General features: G+C 38.5%; 3 protein-coding genes and 1 pseudogene across 3 annotated transcripts in view; all 4 read left to right on the top strand.

The window, feature by feature from the left end:
• LOC111338248 (sacsin-like) overlaps positions 1 to 437 on the top strand; it is an 18,740-nt gene extending 18,303 nt beyond the window's left edge. Inside the window, 1 exon segment of the mRNA XM_022944687.2 lies at positions 1 to 437. This exon segment is cut by the window's left edge and continues 12,394 nt beyond it. The gene's annotated coding sequence lies outside the window, so the exon portion shown is untranslated.
• The window catches only part of LOC148729277 (sacsin-like), a 108,726-nt gene that overhangs the window by 18,206 nt on the left and 69,116 nt on the right, over positions 1 to 21,404 (top strand). The window lies entirely within an intron of this gene.
• LOC111345627 (sacsin-like) lies at positions 7,936 to 10,170 on the top strand. The gene has a single exon (XM_022952910.2). It carries the CDS (start codon positions 7,936 to 7,938, stop codon positions 10,168 to 10,170), a length of 2,235 nt encoding a protein of 744 aa, XP_022808645.2.
• On the top strand, positions 12,889 to 20,383 carry LOC148729278 (tetratricopeptide repeat protein 7B-like; annotated as a pseudogene).

Genomic DNA, 21,404 nt, shown 5'->3' with positions numbered 1-21,404 from the left:
CTTTTACAATACTCGCAAGTTATCCTTCGTTTGGTTCGTGGTCCAATTTGTAGTCTAGAGTTTCCAAACCAAAATTACTTCATAACGTGACGTGGACCTCTCTAAGAGTTCTTAGTATTTTTTAGTTTACTAAGTTGTACGAACAATGTCGTAAGTTGTGATAGCAGATAAACTATGGTATCGTTGCAATTTTTCTTTTGTTCACGTCAAGGTCGAATGTTTTCAAGTTTACTTTTACTAGATTTCATTAAAAAAATATTAGCGTTGAAGTATCAAGTGGAACCAAAAAGAAGTGATCCTATTCAGCTGAGTCATGTTAATAAGACTTTTCGAGCTCATACTAATTCGTTAAATGAAAGAAAATGTCTAGCTCTAAGATTTGTTAGCTTGAAAAATTACCTCCTAGTATTCTTTTATTCTTCCAATTCCGTTCCTTTATTTGAATCTGGTTATAAGTTCTGTTTTCTAGTCTCACCATAAACCGGTAATTGTTGAGTGAACTGTTCTATGGGCTTCTTTTTTTTGGTATTAGATAGACGAAAGGGCCACATTAAGGTTAAAGATAAGGTGTGTCTCCAAACGTGAACAACTCCTGTTCCCCATGCACATTTTTTTTTGTCAAAGCTTGCCGCTCATATTCGTTTTTGACTGTTGAGGAAAAAGAAAACTAGCAATTGGGCATTCCTGTCCACATTCTAAAACGTGTTGTAGCTGTAAGTTTCTGGCAGTGAGGTTTATTTACTTTATGATCACAGGAATGAAAATGGCATCACTACTTTGATGTTACAATGCAGTACTTCTCCAGTAAAACCAATCTTCCATTCTGTTATTTGATTACTAGTTCCAGGCAAAGGCTTATCCAATAATTGTTAAGCCTAAAAGATAATGTTGGTTGAAAATAACTGGGCTGAGTGGACAACCATAATGGTAAAAAAAAAAAAAAAAAAAAAGGCAAGAAATTTGTCTCAAGCACTGTAGACTCAATCAAAAGTGACAGTTTGGGACAATGAAAGACACCTCTTATAAAAGAAAATATTTGACCCTAATAAGATAGCATAACATGTTATATTTGGAATAGTGCCACATAGACAAAGTGTCAGTTAATACCTTTTAGGAAACATGACGAGAATCTTGTAGTTCTGAGCTATCACCAATTTGCAGTAATTATTTTCCATAGTGCACCTTGCTGAAACCAGACTTTCTCCTAAGAATCATAACATCACTTACGTGTTGAAGTGTTTTTCACTTTCCCACCCGGTTCAAGATTACACTCTGCAATGTTACTGAAAGAGATCATTGTAGTGCAACACTTCTGCCAGGTCGCCTTTCCAAGTTACATGTTGAAGATCCAACCTGTGGTTAGGTATTCCCTGGAAACCTGAACATCATACCCTGTAGTTTGTGGCAAATCCCTGAGCAACTTTACCCAACCAATATCACCCCTTAATATGCCATGCTTGTTTCTTAAAGGAATACACTCTGCTTCTTGAAAAATTTTTATATCTTTAAAATGGCTTGATAAACATGATTATCAAGTAAATACAAATAGCTTCCCTCTGTATTCCCCTGGAGGACTCTGAGGGAAGATGGATAGATTAAAGATTGTCCTTTACGGGTATAGTGTGGGTAAAATCTCCCCAAATTATGATGTCTGTACTCATCTATAGAAAACACGCAAGCAAGGCATCTTCCTTCCTCATTCCAGAGGACATTGGATTTGGTCTAAAAAAGAAGCAGGGGTAGGTAAGGGGTAGGGTAAGCTTCCACTGAAAACAATGGTTCTCACAGCTTCATGTTATAGAAAGTGTATACATTTTTGGTGTTCCTATTATCTCCAGATAAGCTAGACAGTGTGAGTCACAGTTGATCTGGGATGCAAATCCAACATCCTGCTGAGGACAACACCGTCAAAAGTAATGCAATAGGCACATGTAAAGCTCAGTCTTGAATAAGTTAAACATCTAATTTCAGCTGTTCTCAGTGTAAGCTTAAATGTGCAGGAATGATTATCGCTACAACATCATCATGTGTATAACAGCAAAAGTGTTATCTTTTCAACTCAAAATATTTATTTACACAGCAGCAGTAGTAGCAGTAAATAAATAAAATTTAACTAAGATAAACAAATTACAAACAGAAAAATGAATTCAGACAAAGCAAAACAAAAAAATACTAACATAATAACATGATAACTTCTAATTTATAACTGCAATAATAAATAACTTGAAGACTTCTAAATAGAGATATATACACCAAGTGCGACTTTAGGTAAACTGACTTATAAAAAGTAGTTATGAGAAAAAGAAACTGACTTTGAATACAAGAGGACTGCAAAATAATGTGGTATGAGAAACCTTCAAAAAAGGTATAACTAACAAAGAAAACTGCTGACAATCTCGACAAAAAAAACTGACATGGAGGTATGAAAAAAAATTAAGGACTAAATAAATATGAATTACATTAAAAATAATTAGTAAACACTTTAATCTTACAATATGAATGGACAATGAATGAATACAATAATTATACCTAACATGATTACTACAATGAAAATTAGAAGGAATAGTTGACAAAAACCTACAAGTCAGAGCAAAATTCCAAAAAATTTTATTAGTTAACAAAGCAAGAATACTCGTTCCTTCTGCTTCTTTGTAGAAAACAGCCTTTCAGAAGTCTTGTGACATGCCCATGAAAATGTCCATGGAGGCACACAGATTTGTCTCTCTGGAGTGAATTTACTGGTTTGTTGACTTCATCGCTGTATTACAATCAGTGCAAAATGGCAGTTAAAGTTACTGAGTGCATACCTCTGATCAGCAATAATGACTATTGAGAGACCCTTTTCTTTTACTGCTTACAAAGAAAATTTTCTATTTGCTCCATTTGTCTACACATTTACAGCTAACCTCAGTTAGCAAAGAAATGTTACATCAATTTTAACTTGAATAAAGCTTTCTACCAAGTGTATAATAATAGTAAATTAGAATATTAGTCCTTAGTTATACCTTGAAATAAGGTATAACTCACAAGGAATTAAGTGGAATTGACTTTACGACAACAACTTCATCAACAATGGTTTGAAATTTATTTTCAGTGGGCCTCTCGTTAGGAACTGTTTGTAGTTGAGCTAAGTGGCAGAAACATTTTTCAAAAATGGAAAGTCCGCAATAAAGTCAGTTAGCTGAGTGTACAGTCTGAAAAAAGGCTGGTCTTCTGTAGAATGATCTTCTGGGCTCTATTAGGAACACCTAACCTTTAAACAAGTTTAAGAAAGCCATTAAGACCTTTTTATTTGCAAAAGCTTTTTAATTCTTTGTATCTAATATTTATATTTTTACATCTTCCCAGTGAACATTATTTTTTACTTTTTTCAGTATCTATGTAGAATTGAATTTTTAACTTTTAATTGTAATGCTCAATTGAAAATTCTTGTATTGATAATTGCACAATATAAGCTATAAATTATTATTATTATCATTATTATTATTATTATTAATTAGATTCCCAAAAACACACACTCACCCCTAATAAAAATTGTTTTGAAGACGCACTCACGACCTGTCCCAAAGGCAGGAATTCTCTTTTGTTCCAAGAGAATGAAGCTTCTTTCCAACATCTTTTCCTTAGTTTTTATACCACTTCCTCTCCAGAGTGGTATTTTGATATCACAGATTCTAACTATTTTTGGTGTCTAGTGCTTTAGCACGAAGACACTCATGGAATAGTGCAAAAAATTTTGAAAAATAGTTCATATAGCACAAATTATGACGTTATACCACTATGGCCACATTGAAGTATACATTTTGTGATGGTCGACATGACGGCATATGGTATTTCGAGGACTGGACTGGACTGGACTGGACTGGTAAAACGTGGACTAGTAAAGCGCGGACTAGTAAAACGCGTACTAGTAAAACGCGCACTAGTAAAACGCGGACTAGTAAAACGCGCACTAGTAAAACGCGGACTAGTAAAACGCTGACTAGTAAAACCCTGACTAGTAAAACGCGGACTAGTAAAACGCTGACTTAACAACAAAAACGATTTCATACGAAGGCGATCACAAGACTTGATGGCGAGCCAATTCAGTGAGTGACAATCCCTGTTTGACCTTTAAGCTACAAATGGGTTTGACATGCGCCAGATACAAACGATTTTATAAGTTTAGGCTAACAAAGAAAGAATTTTATTCAAGAGCAGTTCAAAATCTTAAAATACACTTTCGTCATAAATCTCACGGCAGAAACGCAGGAATTCGATAACTAAAAGTCGCATTAAATCTCCTAGTGTCTAGGTAGAAAGAGTCTCATTGACTTCAGCTTTTGGGTGGATTTACACACGCCATTACAGAAAACAAACAAGCAGACTGACAACTCCAAAACACATATTTGCATTCACTAACAATTTGACTCTCCGTGACATTTTAAAACGGAACAGAGGTAAATCTTCGAGGATTAATCGTCGTTAGAAATAAAAGATACTTTCCGTAAGATCTCTGTTTTTCTCTTTACGAGAAAATCGTCGCATGATCAGTTAACTCGTGTGTGTTTGTCACACCAGTGCTGCTGTTTCTTCAAAAGCGTATGCTTCTTTCCTCTTCAATTGACAGGTGTCACATCGTGACAGTTACTTTTCAAAAAAATGTTTGAAAATTTGTTCGGAAGCCTTTTAACTACCTTTACAAATAAAAATGTTTCGGCGAAAGCTTTCTCTTTAATTTGAAGAATCCGAATGATTTAGGGCTACAATTACGAGTTTAATTACGGGAAAATCCTTCATGAACTTAACAATTTGATAGCGAGTGAGTTATAAAGAAAACAAACGTTATTCAACCATTTTTATTTGTAAAGGTAGTTAAAAGGCTTCCGAACAAATTTTCAAACAATTTTTTGAAAAGTAACTGTCTTGATGTGACACCTGTCAATTGAAGAGTAAAAAAGCATACGCTTTTGAAGAAACAGCAGCACTGGTGTGACAAACACACACGAGTTAAGTGATCATGCGACGATTTTCTCGTAAAGAGAAAAACAGAGATCTTACGGAAAGCATCTTTTATTTCCAACGACGATTAATCTTCGAAGATTTACCTCTGTTCCGTTTTAAAATGTCACGGAAAGTCGAATTGTAAGTGAATGCGAATATGTGTTTTGGAGTTGTCAGTCTGCTTGTTTGTTTTCTGTAATGGCGTGTGTAAATCGGTTATTCTTCCACCGAAAAGCTGAAGTCAATGAGACTCTTTCTACCTAGACATAAGGAGATTTAATGCGACTTTTATTCATCGAATTCCTGCGTTTCTGCAGTGAAATTTACGACGAAAGTGTATTTTAGGATTTTGAACTGGTGCTGAATAAAATTCTTTCCTAGCCTAAACTTATAAATTCGTTTGTATCTGGCGCATGTCAAACCCATTTGTAGCTTAAAGGTCAAACAGGGATTCTCACTCACTAAATTGGCTCGCCATTAAGTCTTGTGATCGCCTTCGTATGAAATTGTTTTTTATGTTGTTGTTGTTGTTAAGTCCGCGTTTTACTAGTCTGCGTTTTACTAGTCAGCGTTTTACTAGTGCGCGTTTTACTAGTCCGCGTTTTACTAGTGCGCGTTTTACTAGCCCGCGTTTTACTAGTCTGCGTTTTACTAGTCCGCGTTTTACTAGTCTGCGTTTTACTACTCCGCGCTTTGCCAGTCCGTGTTTTACTAGTCCGCGTTTTACTAGTGCGCGTTTTACTAGTGCGCGTTTTACTAGTGCGCGTTTTACTAGTCCGCGTTTTACTAGTCCGCGTTTTACTAGTCCGCGTTTTACTAGTCTGCGTTTTACTAGTCCTCGTTTTACTAGTCCACCTTTTACTAGTCCGCGCCTTACTAGTCCTGATTTTACTAGTCCAGTCCAGTCCAGTCCAGTCCAGTCCAGTTCCATCCAGTCCCCGAAATACCATATGCCGAACTAGGTAAGTGAAGCGGTCTTTTTTTCTAACTTTATAATGAATTTCCTCCGAATGCGTATTTCAGTATTCCACAGTTTTCGAAGTTGGAACAAATTTGGCTAAATTAAAGGCTTTGAAAGATGCCTTCGAGTATTCGATGACTGCTGTCTTCGTCGTCACCGACAAGAGCGCTTCAAAGACAGCGCCACATTTCCAATCGGAAAAAAAATCCAGGTTGTCCTTATGGCAAATGCTGAACAACCTAACCCTTGCCTTTGGTTGCTTGATGAGGACTTAATTTTCCTTTAAATGTTGTATGATTTTCGGTTTTAAATGTGCTCTGAGGTCGTGAAATTATAAATGTAATCTACATTCGATTCACACCGGCGTGAAACAGTGGATCTGATATAAAACTGCAATATGCCTCCCGGTTTAAAATACACAACGCTTTCACTTTCTTGTAATGTTAATAAGAATATTCCTTTGTATTTTCTGAAGTGGTCTAGTAATTTTCTAAATCCCAGCACCCGCAAATCACACAACCCAAAACAGCTAAATTTAAAAGTATTTATTCCCAGACAAGTTGCGTCTCGGGTAACGAAAGGGGTGTAAAATCTGTTCGCTCAAAAATTAAAAAGTAAAAATTTCCGACAAAAGATTGAAAATATTATAAAAGGTCGACTTAAATTTTTTTTTTTAGAATTCAACTTCGTTCAAGATGAAGCCAAGAAATGCATTCCAAAGCGCCAAGAAATCGAAAACTTCGAAGTCATGCTGAGTCTGCATGCGTAATTAGTTAGTTCTGGGTTAGAAGACAACATGTCAATCTTATCGTGGATTATTGAACGAAACGAAAAATGCTCAATTCAATACGTTACCTTTGATTTCCTTAGTTTTTAAGAATTGTCGGGGATTCCATCGATCAGAAGAGAGCTATTTAGAGCCACTTTTGCGTCTCAATTATGCATCTCTAATCTTTATCCTGTTGAACATCACGATGTAATTCATGAACTGTACTGTAACTTTTCTCCTTGGTGGTCCGGCGGTTTTTTTCTCGGGCAACCAAGCCTTTGCTTTGATTTTCCTGAATAAATTTTTGTTTTTCCGTATGTGTCTTTGTGATGAATTTCTCTTTTAAATTACGTTGACATAAAGGGTTTTGACAATCTTTAAGTGGCTTTTGTTTGCTAATTGTTTATTTCTTTCCTTTCAATTTAGAGTAATCTACTGTGATCTACGCACCAACAGAGGTCAATAGAGCCAAGAAATTGTGGAAGTTATTCTTGAAGTAGATGCTTACTGATGTGTGATAGCGAACAAAATTATGTCTACATCACATAGAAACAGGAATAATGGAAAGTTTTAACATCCAGAACTAGTTGTTGCTACATTTTCTTCTTTTTTAGGTTTTAGCAGAAAACACCATTGTGAAATCCATATGAAACAGAAACAGAAATTACGACAGTCATTTTTATCATCCAAAAATTATTTTTGTTGTATATTCTTATTTTTCAACCTTATAAAAAGGAATAATGAGAAATTCTTATCTATCATGCAGGAGTTGTTGTGGTTATATATAATTTTTCTTTTTAAACCTCTTACATTATAACATTGTTGATGTTCATGTTTCAGTTTTTTTTAATACTTGTTACAGCTCAATGAGCATATTGAGAAAACTTCAAAGCACAACCTTAAGTGACGAATGAATCAATAAATTGTTTCGTCACGTTACCAACCTCACGAAAAATCTCCTAAAGGACGTTGATAGAGAAATACCACAGCCCAAACGTCGCCTTCTGGGAGATATCATGACTGAAGTATACAGTCATGATATACCTTCCTTCAGCGCGTAAGCAGCTGCCAAGAAAGGGACTCTCTTAATTCATGCTCACAAGTGTGTCTTGAAATTGGAAATCGATTGTCTGACAACTCTTGTATTTTGGTTGAAGATGGCCGCGTATTTGTCCGTGGAGACCAACTAGCTTTCCACCTGAATGAGCAACTAGCACCGTATATGTATGAAGTTCCGAGAGAATACGGCCCTTTCGAGCACTTGTTCAAACGCCTTGGAGCTGTAGAGGAAGCCACACCTGCACAGTTCGCAAAACTTTTAGGTAGACTTCAAGCCTCATGTCTAGACGAGAAAATGCACCCCAATGAAGCCGAGATTGCTAAACGCGCAGTGTACGGCCTATTTTCTACTCTAAAAGCCCTACGTGATCGTAATGGAGGTGAGTCCGCCAATCCTCTCCCTGAGATCGAACGTCTGTACCTTCCAAGCAAGGAGCAAAAGCTCAGAATATCTGTAGACTTGGTTCTGTTTGATTGTCCTCAGCATAAATATCGTATACCGACTGCTATGTATGAGCCCCTCGATAGACTCGAGAGATATAATTTAACGTTTGCTACCCATCAGCAAATTGCTGATCTTCTACCAGCTCACCTAAAGATCCCATCCTTAAGAGTGCTAGTAAGAGAAGAGCTTCACCCAGAATGCAAGGACAAGAAGTGCTCTGCTGACGTAGAAAAGACATGTCATGAGACTAATCGCCTTCGTGACATATTGTTTTCCACTCACCTCGTTGATGGCATCATACGAATATTAAAGTATCAATTTCAGAAAGCCAAACTAACAGAGGTTCAAAACAAAGTTCGTAGTTTTCAGAAAGAGCTACGAATCAGTTGCATGGCGGAGCTGTCCACTGAGCTTGTTGACAACAGGTCAAATATGTCAATTCCATACAGCCAAAGATCAAATATAGACTGTGTTGTGGATAGGGATGAAGTCGGTGGAAAGCACATATTCATTAATCATGGTGCTGATCCTGGTAATGTACGCGGGTTTCTATGTAGAGAGATAAACCAACTAACAGGATGCTACATCGACAAAGAAAGCTGGTTGCATTTGGCTCGTATTCTAGAATGTGAGTCCCCTGAACACATTTCTTTGATATTGGACGACACCGGAGTATCTGAGGATGTGGAGGCAGCTGATACGCAGAGTTCGTACCCTGTTCTTGGCACAGAAGTGCCCGAAGAGTTTCATCACCTCCTCGTTCAGTACGACGACTTCTATTTTCGAAATGGAGCATTTGTTGCATTTGAAAAAGAAGACTCAACTGAGGATGATCCCAAGTACATCTATGCAAAAATCGTGAACAAGCTCCCATGTGAAACTAAACCCAAAGAGGACAACACAATAAGAGAACCGAGAGTAGAAAGTACCTTGCTAAGCAGATATCTTATAGACGTTGGCCACGGAAGAAAAGAAGTCGATGTATTGGATCTATACAAGTTAAGAAGACCACAAAAGGTTCAAGAGAACGTTGACGAAGTAGCAGGAGAGTCCGCTTCAGAAATGATGGACCTTGTTCTTTACGAAGGTGCTGCTAGACAAAGTTCTGAACAAGAGGAAGCAGAATCGCCCTCGTCCTCCCAAGAAACGAACGACCAACCTAAGCCTAGAGATTTGGACGCCGCCATAAGCGAAGTTAAAGAGGCTCTTGCAGAAATTTGGAAACTTCCGGAAGAAAAGAGAAAGAAAGCAATTAGGCGACTATACCTTCGATGGCATCCGGACAAAAACATGGACATGCAGGACATTGCAAATGAAGTCATAAAGTTTTTACAAAATGAGGTCGAAAGGCTGTCAAAAGTAAACTTGCCAAGCCACGATGAAGACTGTGCAAGACGCCCACCATCAGATTTTTCGGACTCCTTCACGCAATGGGATAAAAGAGCTCGACGACAGCGCTCAAGCTACGAAAATTACCGCCGCCACAACCCACGATTTACAGGTTTCGCATCACACTCGAGAAGGACCTACAAGGCACCTAATCCATGCGTAGCGAAGATGTGGATTCGTCAGAGCAAAGAAGACCTGCGCTCAGTAGAACTTCTCTTGACTGCCCAAGATCCACTTCACTACCTTGTCTGCTTCCAGAGTCATCAAATTGCAGAGAAATCTCTCAAAGCAGCTCTTTACTCTATATCAGGAGTTGCAGACAGGCAGTTGTACACTCACGACTTGGTTCTATTGGCCCAGGGTCTTTCACTGCTTCCTGGAGCTCCAGATGTGATACTGAAAGTAGCCAGGCTGTCCAACTATTACCTGAGCACTCGATATCCTAACGCACACAGACCCCCTCACGTGCCTGCTGAGGTTTTCCGAGATTCTTGGCAAGCACAGGAAGCGTTCAGACTGGCCACAGAAGTTTTGGAAGAACTAGAACGGTTTGTTGGAACATGATCACTGCTCCTGGCTGTCGTCAAGTCTCTCTATTTGACTGTATAACAATATACACTGTTCAAAGTTCAACTAAAATATGTTTAGACAAAGTTAATCTACCTATACTACTCGCACGCCTTTGCCACATAGAATGACGTTAAATTTGGGCTGTCTTGACCTATTTTGCATCCTATGATTCAAATATTCAACTGAAGAGAAATTAACATTTCTATATAACACCACTAAATTTTCTCATTATATAAATGTGAGTGTTTTCTAAAATTCTTGAAGGTTATCCTTAGTTTAATTCAGAAGACGTTACCGAACTTGTGCGCGCGCGACTCGCGCTCGTTTGCTTTGAGATTACGTAAGTTAAACTGCCGTCAGGAATTCACGCAAACTTTTTTTTCGACGTATGCAAGTTCTTTTAGAGGAATTGAGAGTTTTGAGTTTTTCGAGTAGCAATTTTTTTGGCGGTCGTTAGTATTTACCGTGTTTACCGTGAGTTTACCGTTTACAGTGCTACGAATAAACGTGTTTGTTTGATTTCCGTTTCGCTTCCGACCAGTTATAATAAAGAAAAATGGTTGCTCTATCAATTTGAAGTAAAGCGTTTCCATAAAACAATCACAAAATTACCTCATAAGCTGACCCAGATCTTTTAAAGATCACTAAAGTGCTTGTTATTTTGCAGTTTGCCAAAGTGATAGGATCGTATGTTATTGCCATAGCAGATAACCATAAGGTCTCATGACATTTATTTTTTCTCGTCGACAGAAAATGTTTCAAGTCTATTTTGTACTAAAACTTGTTGAAGTGAATACTGTTGAATTATCAAGAGCCTAAATAGTGATTCTTTGTAGTTTAGAGTAATTAATAGAACTGTGTAAGCTTCTAATATCCATTAAATAGAAGAAATTAAATCTAGCTGATTAAAATTTTGTTCGCTAGAAAAGTTACCTCCTAGCTAGCACCGTGGCTTTCCTTTGAAAAGTATTGGTAGTTTCCTCGCCTAATCAAAAACTTCTAAGTATTTCTAGGGATAGGACAGAGGAGAGGGTCTCATTTGGGTTGAAACGTAGGTTGTGTCTCCAAACGTGATTAAAGGCCTATTTCCAACCGAGATGCCTTGCGCGCCCGGATCACTTTTCATATATGAAAAATACGCTATTTTCCCCGTAATTGCGGAATCGCTTTGATATCTTCTTCCATCTTACTAATTAGGGCTTTCAAAGTTCCATCTTGAATCATGTGCGAACAACAAACTATCGTAGTATCCATATCAGTAAATAGTTTTTAATTCTTACATGTATGACGGTGAAAAACGTCATTTGAAAAGTTGATGTCGCCGAAGAAGCGGTCTAGAGGAAGACCGAGTCTGCCCGGCTCGGCAAAGGTTATTCGACTTCGAGAGTCTGTGTATGATTTATGGAGGGCAAGGAAAACAACCATGGGTTTCGGTAACCTACAGAAAGTACTTTTGCAGAAATGTTATTGCATTGTTCCTACGATGGAACTAGAGACTCGGGGAGATTTTTTCGAGGTGAGAATAATTGTCTGACTGATTTTTACTTGACATCCTGAGATATGTATGTAAGCGATCTCATTTGTACAAGTCATTATTCTATAATTGAAGTGTAAATCAGTTTTGGCCAGTAATGGTTATTTGTTTATATTTTATTTAGTGTTGAAGCCGAACAATTTCCTTCAACATCAAGTAAGCTTTGTACAAGTTTTATACACAGCCTCGATTTATAATTTTTCAGTCACAAATATTTAGCTGCAAAATTGTTTACTGTGTTCTACACCAAATCTTTGTTTTTCTTTTTAATAGTGTTTGTGAATGACTATCAGAGTTCGCCATTTAACAATAGCGCGATTCCAAAACAAAAACAAACGACTGCAAAGGATCTCGGATGGAAATGGGCCTTTAACTCCTTCCCAAATATTTTTTCGCCAAGACTTGCCGCGCACATTCGTTTTCTCATGAAGGAGAAAATTCTAACAGTGACACATTTTTTCTACCAGGGCATAAAGGAAGAAAGACAGAAGGAATTTGTCAGTGGAAGCAGTAGGCTTCAATAAGTCCCTAATCACAGGAATGAAAGTGACACCATTTCTTCTATGCCACAATGAACAGTACCATACTTAGCCAAAAACTCTTTCATTCTGATATTTGATCACTAGGTCACTTGCAAAGGCATACAAACTGATTTTTAGGCTGCAAGGGTAATGCTGATAGAAAGTAACTGGACTGAGTGGAATTATCAAACTGGGAAAAGAACCTGCAAAAAATTTACCTTTTACCATGAATGTCGCCTTGATGAAAAGGGACAGTTTGTGACCACGACAAAAGAGAGAATTTGGGCTTAATCAGAAAGCATAATGTGGTTTATTAGGAATTGTACAAGTGTTAATTCTAATAAACAACTGGTGCTAAAACACCATTTGGAACACATGAGAAGAAGAACGTGGTTCTAAGTACACAATACTTAGGTGCAACACCAAATTGTAGTAAGAAATCCCAGAGTGTACCTAGAGTTTCACTTCCTGCCTAAAGCAAGGTTGGTCTTTACGCTCTGAAATGTTATTGAAAGAGAACATGAGAGGGGAACTTAGTTCAACACTTCTGATGTTTCCAAGCTACGAGTCGAAGGTACAACTTGTGGTTGAGTAGTCCTTGAAAGCCTGACACCATATCATGTGGTTTGTGGTAAATCTCTGACTAAATTTAGACAACCAGTACCATCCCACCCTACCCCACCCCCCCCCCCAATATTCCAAGCTTGTTTGCAAAAGTAGCACAGCATCGCATAAAATCTATTTTTTTAAAGAATTTACCCCACTAACATAAAAAATGAGCATGGCTTCCCTCTGTTTCCCCTGGAGGACTCCTGGGGCACGCGATAGATTAAAGCCCGCCATTCAAGGGTCTAGCGTACGTAAAATTTCCTCAGATAGTCAGAGGACTGCATTCATATCCACGAGAGAGGCAAGCAAGGCATCTCTGTTCCTCATCCAAGTTTGCAATGGATTTGAAAAGATTCGGCTCCCCCTCTAGAGCTACACTGAAAACAATGCTCTTTATTGCTTAATGCTAGAGAAACTGTAAACATATCTTGTGCTTCTATTATCTCCAGATAAACCAAAGAGAACCACTAGCTACCATATGCAAGAGGAACCACCACTACTGGAGACCTGGAAACAGCTGTAAGAGTCAGATCTATCGGGGTGAGTGTGAAGAGCAAACAGTTCTGATTAACAAAGCCATGGTGATTCGTCAGTCAAAGCGTAGGTGCGCTTGAGTAACGAAAATAACAAAGAAAGTTTCTGCTTGTTGCACATAAATTTACTTCTTGTAAGTAACAAACAATTTTTAGATGGCAAGCAGAGATCCAAAACTTTATCGATTTGATAAGCAAACATGAAAGAGCAAATTGAGATTAGTTGTTATTTTGGGCGTGTTGATTTGTAACTAGGTATCAGAGAACTGTCAATCAGCTTCTGTTCGCAGGAAGAATTGTGAACGCTTAAAGTAAACGAGGAAAATTATTTTAGACTCAATGCCTTACTCAAAAACTGTATAAAATTTAGAGTGGGGCCTAAGGCCTCATCAAGTAACTGTTCTCATCGTAGATCGACAGAGCTTCAAAGAGCTGAATCAGGTTTACTACAGAAATTCATCACAGATTCCCGAACCTTGAAACAGATTCCACTCACAGATCGAAATCACCAGCGACAAAGACTCCAGTAAGTGTTCCGTCAAACAATAGAACTCCCCGTGCAACTTTGGTTATTGTTAGTCTGTTGTTAACTAATAACCATTGTGGCGCTTCTTGTCAGATGATGGTGCCAATTCCATCGCCGCTTCAATACACCTTGAGCGAACCTTATCAGATGAGGCTGCCTCCACTTCCGTCAAACTCAGCGTCCCCGCTGTCTTGGCCTTACAACCAAAACCGTGGCTTGCTATTAGTAAGTCCTATTTGTGTGCTAAGCCAAGTAAGACCAGCACTATCTCAGATCAGTTGCAAAAATTGCACCGTAAGAGCTTTAGACAATTTGTCAACACTTAACACCTAAAGTAACTCACTTCTATTTAGCCACTCAGGGACGTGCTGATTTATTTTCAGACCTATGTTTTGTTTTGTTACAGCTGATGTGTATGTCGCAATGAAGAAGGACACTGAAGGCCAGCGCATGCGTTCAGGAGGCTCATTTGATTTTCCCTTTTTTCCCGGATGTGATGTTCCAGGTATGATAAGTCTTATTTTCGTGTTGTAAGTCAAATAATACACATAATGACAGCAACAATATATTTTAAACTTTCATAAAAAGAGAGCGAGAAATCTAAGACAAAGGGTGGAGGGTGGGTGGGGGAATGGAGTGCTTAGATAGTCCTCGTGTCCTGCTACACTTGTATATGGCGCGATAATATTTTTTCTCTTACATTAATTTGCCATATCCCCTACCAATCTATCACCCAAGATCTCAATCTTACTGTATAAATACGAAGCACCTTCTCCTTTGTTAAATGCTTTCCACTCAGGAGGGAGGTTCAGATCGAGGACGCGACCACTTTGAGAACGCGTCTGGAACGGAAACGGCGCAAGAGTAAGAGGCGCAGATCAGCGTGTTACCCCGGTGCTGTGATAGCGCGCTGATCTGCGCATCGAAAGTTGCCAGTCAGTCCGATCCCATATGCAGACTTCAATTTTTTTTTTGTTCTTATTCTTTTACTTTCCTACACAGCGTGGCCTCATTTTGGAGCTTAAAGAAAACCTTACGGAAGCCAAGAGTTGCTTCGACAATGCGATCTCCATAAACCAAAACCACGTGGCCAGCATTCAACACCTGCTAAGACGTACAAAACTACACTGTACTCATTAACGAATCCTTATCGGCACTGGGTTCCCAAGCTCCAATTCAATGACTGTGTGGGTTTCCTCACATTTTTGCCACCTACAAATATTACATCTTCCAATGGGTGGTATTTTCAGAATGGACTGTAGCGCACAATTTACAAGGGTTCACAACTAATTTACAAAGAAATGTGTAGCAGCTAGAGGAAAGAATCAACAATCAGATCTTGGAAGTTAAAGGGTTAAAAAAAAAACCCGGCATATAATTAGAGTAGATCACTAATATTGAAATACGAGAAAAACGACCTGAGAAACGCCGTTCTAGTTTGGGATCTCTTGTCTCTACCACGAGACAATTAGATTGCCATGGCGGTCAGGCGTTTTTCAAATAGTTCCCGGAAAGTTATAAAGTTTCCCAATATTATCTGTGTGATACTTGTAATATCGCATTGGAGATGTCTTTTAATCACACCAAGTCATGATCTTGCACCATCTGCAACGCTAGGAACCCTGGCTGACTGGACGGATATCAACTCTTCGACAAGCATTTGCAAATTGGCCATCCGCCATCTTGGTTCATTATCGTGTCGCCGACGTTGCATTAATACCTGTACACAATTTGGTCGCAAGGGCTTTTCTAGACCTGTAGCATATTACTCCAATTCGAATGCGATTTTTCGGCCGGAGCTGTTAATCATTTGCGGTGATGTCGATGTAAATCCAGGACCTGTGATTAAACGAAAGCAAGCAAGGTCTACTGCTCCAACGTGTCCCGTCTGTGGGAAAGCAGTTGCAAAAAGTCATAAACGCTCTATCTGTTGGATATGTCACGATATGATGCATATTAAATGTTCAAACTCCATGGCTAACTTTCGAACTTTCCCTGCTTCATCGCCCATTTCGTGGACTTGTAATCGATGTGCTTTCGCATCATTACCATTTCTCAACGACAGCTCACAAGACTCTCATTTTGGCGTTCTTGAAGGAGAAGATGGGGACTCAAGTTTGCTTTCTTCTTTATCACCCACTCCAGTCGAATGGTATAAAGAAAATATGAAAGGTTATTACAAGAAAAATCTCTCGATTGGCCATCTTAACACAAACAGTATCATCGGCAAAATAGATGAGATTTTGGATCACTAAACGAATGCCGTTTTGACATTCTCTTTATCTCTGAAACGAAGATTGACAAGTCTGTTTCTACAAAGTTATTATCCAACTCACATTACCGTGTCATCAGGAATGATAGAAAAAGGGGTGCCGGTGATCTATTAGTTTATATTCACAATTCTTTAACTGCGAGAAGACAACTCAAGCTTGAACCAGTTGGTGTAGAATCTATTTGCCTCAATGTAAAGGGGAATACAAATACATGGTTTTTCGTATGTGCCTGTTATCGTTCTCCAAGTAAGTGTAAAGTCACTGACTTTATCTCTGCCTGTTCTACTGCTGCAGAAAACATGCTAAAAATCAGGAAAGAAATTGTATTTGTTGGAGATTTCAATATTGATATGATGGCCTATGTTGATGGGAATTTGCAAAATACGAATAATCCTTTGGCTGATTTCTGCGATCGCTATTGTCTCTCAAATACAATAACTGAACCAACAAGGGTTACTAACACAAGTGAAACCCTAATTGATGTGATCCTAGTTAATCGACCTGAGAGATGGACAAAGAGTGGCACGTTGAAACTTGGAATAAGTGATCACGATCTTGTATACATTGTGAGAAAACCACGCCTACCGAAGTCGAAAGTGCAAACGATTGAGTCCAAAAGTATGAAGAAATTTGATGAAGCCTCTTTCTGTTGTGATTTATCTACTGCTCCATGGGACAGTGCCTTTGTTTATAATAATATTAACGATGTCTGGAATCACTGGTCAAAGCTCTACAAAGACATAATAGACAAACATGCGCCTATTGTGAAAAAAAGGGTTCACGCAAACCAACTTCCGTGGATCAATGTCCAAATAAAAAGAGCAATTCAACTGAGAAACAAACTATACCGCAAATACCGCCTTAGTCGGAATGACGAAACTTGGGAAAGTTATAAAGTACAAAGGAACTTAGTTACCAAACCTAAGCGAACATCTATTAAACGGTTCTTCTGGGACTCTTCAGCTAACGCAACAACTCCTGGAGATTTTTGGGAGTGGGTAAAGCCTCTTCTACCGTCTTCTGGACAAGATAACAGCGATGGCACATGCATAATGGTTAGAGGTGCAGTTGTTAGTGATCCATCAAATCTTTTCAATAAACACTTCTCTTCACCTGTTCTTGATCGAACTGTTTTGACTAAGTCTGTTGAAGATTTCGAACATCATCCAAGTGTGACTTCAATCTCGTCGCGCAATTTCAATCTTGGATATTCATTTCAACCTGTCAGTACGGAATACATTGGTAAATTGCTTACTGGCCTGAAAACAAACAAGTCTTGTGGACCTGACAATATCACTCCCATGATTCTTAAACTATCTACGTCAACAATCAAAGGGCCTTTGACTAAGCTCCTTAATTACAGCCTTGCTAACTCAACGTGGCCACAGGAATGGAAATTAAGTAATGTTACTCCAGCCTATAAAAAGGATGATAGCTCTCTTGTGGAAAACTACAGACCAATCAGTATCTTGTCGTCCATTCCCAAGATTCTTGAGAAAGTTATATATGATCAGCTCTATGATGCTTTCAAGACCCACTTCTCTCTCAATATGTCTGGATTCTTAAGTGGGCACTCATGTTGCACTGCTCTTCTACAAATGGTGGACGACTGGAGACTAGCCCTGGATTCTAAGAAAGTCACTGGAACTATTGCCATTGACCTTTCCAAAGCTTTTGATTCTGTGTGTCACAGTTTACTCCTAGCCAAGCTGCGTGCTTATGGTCTGAATGATGACGCCCTCAGATTCGTCCAGTCATACTTAACCGAGCGACAGCAAAGAGTTAAATTTAATTGCAAATTCTCTGATTGGCTTCCCGTTCAATGTGGTGTGCCTCAAGGTAGTCTTCTTGGTCCCTTACTTTTTAATATATATATGAATGACTTAAACTTTGCTGGCCAGATCGCTTCCTTGCGTCTATATGCCGATGATACGACAACTTATCGATCTCATCACGATATCACTTTCTTGGAGATTTCCCTGAACCATGATATTGACATCCTCCTGTCTTGGCTTTCTCGTAATTATCTTATGGTCAACAACATAAAGTCCCAAGCTATGATGATCGGAGATATTGCTTACGACCCTCAATTTATCATTGGTGACTCTAGAGTCGAGTTATCTAACTCACTCAAAATCCTTGGGGTCACAATTGACAACAAGTTAACATTTGCTGATCACATTCAGAGTGTCATAAAAAAGGTCTATGCCAAGATTGGTGCCCTTAGGAGACTCAAAAAACTTATACCTGTAGATGTCTCCCTATCACTCTACAAGGCGTACATACTTCCTCACCTGGAGTACTGTAGTCCGCTATTGCTTGGAATAAATAAAACACTGAGCTCTAAACTTGAGTCAGTCAATAAGTACGCACTCAAAACTTTGCTTAATCTCGGCAATAATGTCGATTATAATACAATCTTAACTAAAAGCAACATGAAAACTCTAGAACATAGGCGATTTTATATTTCCTTGGTTTTACTTTTTAAATGTATGAAATGGAACGGTCCGGAATATATTAAAAACTTTTTTAAATTGCGGGAATCTAGATATAGTTTAAGGAATAAAGGTGTAAATCTAGTGCAACCAGGGTATAATAGATCGTATCATAATTCCTTTACATATAAAGCTAGTCACCTTTGGAACAGTTTACCTAGAGAAAGTAAAACAGCATCTACGCTTAGCGATTTTTGTAGTAAACTTAAGAATTTCGATTTTAGCACTCTAGGACCAATCTGTAAATGTAATACATGTAGTTGACTTTTATTGTACGTACACATACATTGTCATTCTTATTCATATTCATCTACTGCAATATCTTTCACCGAACATAATGTTTAGACTCTTTTAACTATCAATATTAATCACCTACAATTTTACAATTATCACTGGTACTCTAAACTTATATATTTTTACCTATAAAGTTTTAAGTACTTCTAATAATATACCTTTAATTATAGTTAATTTATAGTCTACCGTTTTATACATGAGCCTCTGGCTCGGGCAATTGGGCAACCATGCCTCACGTTAGACAATAAACTTTGATTGATTGATTGATTGATTGACAATGTCAGTTGCTAAATAGTCTACAAAGTACCAAAAGTAATTGATGAAATTCAGCTTAATTTGAATTTTTTTTATTTTCGATTGTTTCTCCTCCTTAAGATTGCAACATGTGAACAATAACGTCAGGAGAGATAGCGGCTACGTTTATAGACTTTATACGGTTACATGTAAAACTGTTTAATTCATCTATTCTCTTTGGGGTGTAGTGTATCGCAAACTTAGTAACCTCGTCATGGCTGAGAAAGTCCTCCGCGAAGCCATCAATATCGATCCAACAGCATTTGAAGCTTGATGAGTTATCAGTTTCATTCAGGTTCTTCGTTTGGGTGAGAGTGTGAATCATTAAGCGAGAGGGTACCATTCATTCTAATATGACTGAATAATGTACAGGTCATGTGACCTTGCCTTCATATCTCTCTCTCTCCCTCTCTCTCTCTCGCTCCCCCTCTGTTGCTCACATGAATGTATAATCTTGTGGCTAGATCCCCTCTACCAACGAAACGTTGCGTTACGTTATGAAACGTTTTCGTGATATTGTTATTTTATTTCGTGCCCCGAGTCGCATCGTGTCATTATTATAATGTACAAAGATCTCGCAATGTTACTAAACGTTTTGTTGGGTTTATTTCTATGGACAAACTCTGAAGAAAGTAGAACCTTTCCGTTATCTTGTCAACGAAGCCTTCGAGAAGAACAAACTCTTTCACTCCCAAGATCGCATTACTATATCTCCTCACTATCTGCCATGCAATTCTCATGATGTACGTTTGGAGAATATGGCTTTGCATCTGTTAATGAGGAGAAATTCTGTCTTGGTCACTCGGGTTAATCGTATTGATACCAACGATGTGTTTGTCTGCTTGCTGTGTGCCGGATTTCATTTCAGGCATCTTTTGGGCGTGGTTTTGGAAGCCCAAGACGAGCAGGAAGTAGCGAGCGAGTGTTTAATGACAGCTATCGACTTAGAGGCCATTCATCCCACTGCACCAATAATTGTGATACCACGGTTGTTATGGGCCTACCAGCCAAGTGAGCTGTGATCCAACAAAGGGCAAACAACAAGGAACAAAATCAGACGACCGCAAAGCGAGAGTCCGTTTGTGAATCACGAGTACAATTACAGACAGTTGGACAACACGAGGTCCTGTCACCAAAAAATCAAAACTGCGAATAAATTTGAGAAATGAATACCCATCGGTTATACGTTTCCATAATAAAAACTACAGGGAAGTAGGCGAGATCTGCGGTAGCAGCGCGCGCACATGAAGCGTACATAGGCATGACACGTACATAGTCCAAGTACAAGCGTCACATGTACACATTTCTGTTAGTGCTCAAGTCGGGATGGTGATAACCAATCACGTTCTAGAATTCCTTTATAATCAGTTTTGATTATGGTCTTAATCATGATCTCACTCTGATGTGTTCAGTCCTAAAATGAAATATTTAGTGAGACAAGTTTTATCTATAGGTTCATAATGAAGTAAAGAAATATATCATTGCCGTTTGAGAATAGAAGATCTTCAAAACGAAACCTTTGAAAAAAAGCTATTTAGTTTGCAGTGCATTCTGTTGATCCTGGTCTTCGAACATGTTTCGCATCGCAGAAGCTCTCTTGCCTGTTGTTCATCATTCATTTCCACAATTTCGCTACACTCACTGCCATTTTTTCTAAATACTTGCGTTAATTTGCCAAATTCTTGTGACGCTAGTCTGGAATGAGCCGTCCACACATTAATTTGGTAGATTAGGAAGAGAATGTCCGTTAAGATTGCAAACAACTTTTAATACCGAACAAAGGGTGCTACTCGCTCTAGGCATTAGTACCACAGAGGGCTGATTCCAGAAACACAAGAAAGAAAATTTTAATTCATTTCTTTCTTTTCAATCCCATGTACGCCTTTTACTAATGACTAACTCAAATGAGAAAAATAGGACAGTAAGATAGTGTAACTTGAGGAAGCCAAATGGATTGTGACAGTATGACAGTAAGATAATGTGACATGAGGAAGACAAATGGATTGTGACAGTATGACAGTAAGATAGTGTGACATGAGGAAGACAAATGGATTGTGACAGTATGACAGTAAGACAGTGTGACATGAGGAAGACAAATGGATTGTGACAGTATGACAGTAAGATAGTGTGACATGAGGAAGACAAATGG

This window comes from Stylophora pistillata, chromosome 6 (genome assembly GCF_964205215.1).
Source record: "Stylophora pistillata chromosome 6, jaStyPist1.2, whole genome shotgun sequence".
Taxonomy (NCBI): Eukaryota; Metazoa; Cnidaria; class Anthozoa; order Scleractinia; family Pocilloporidae; genus Stylophora; species Stylophora pistillata.
Note: the sequence above shows the minus strand (reverse complement) of the source record. Positions and strands in the feature narration are given on the sequence as shown.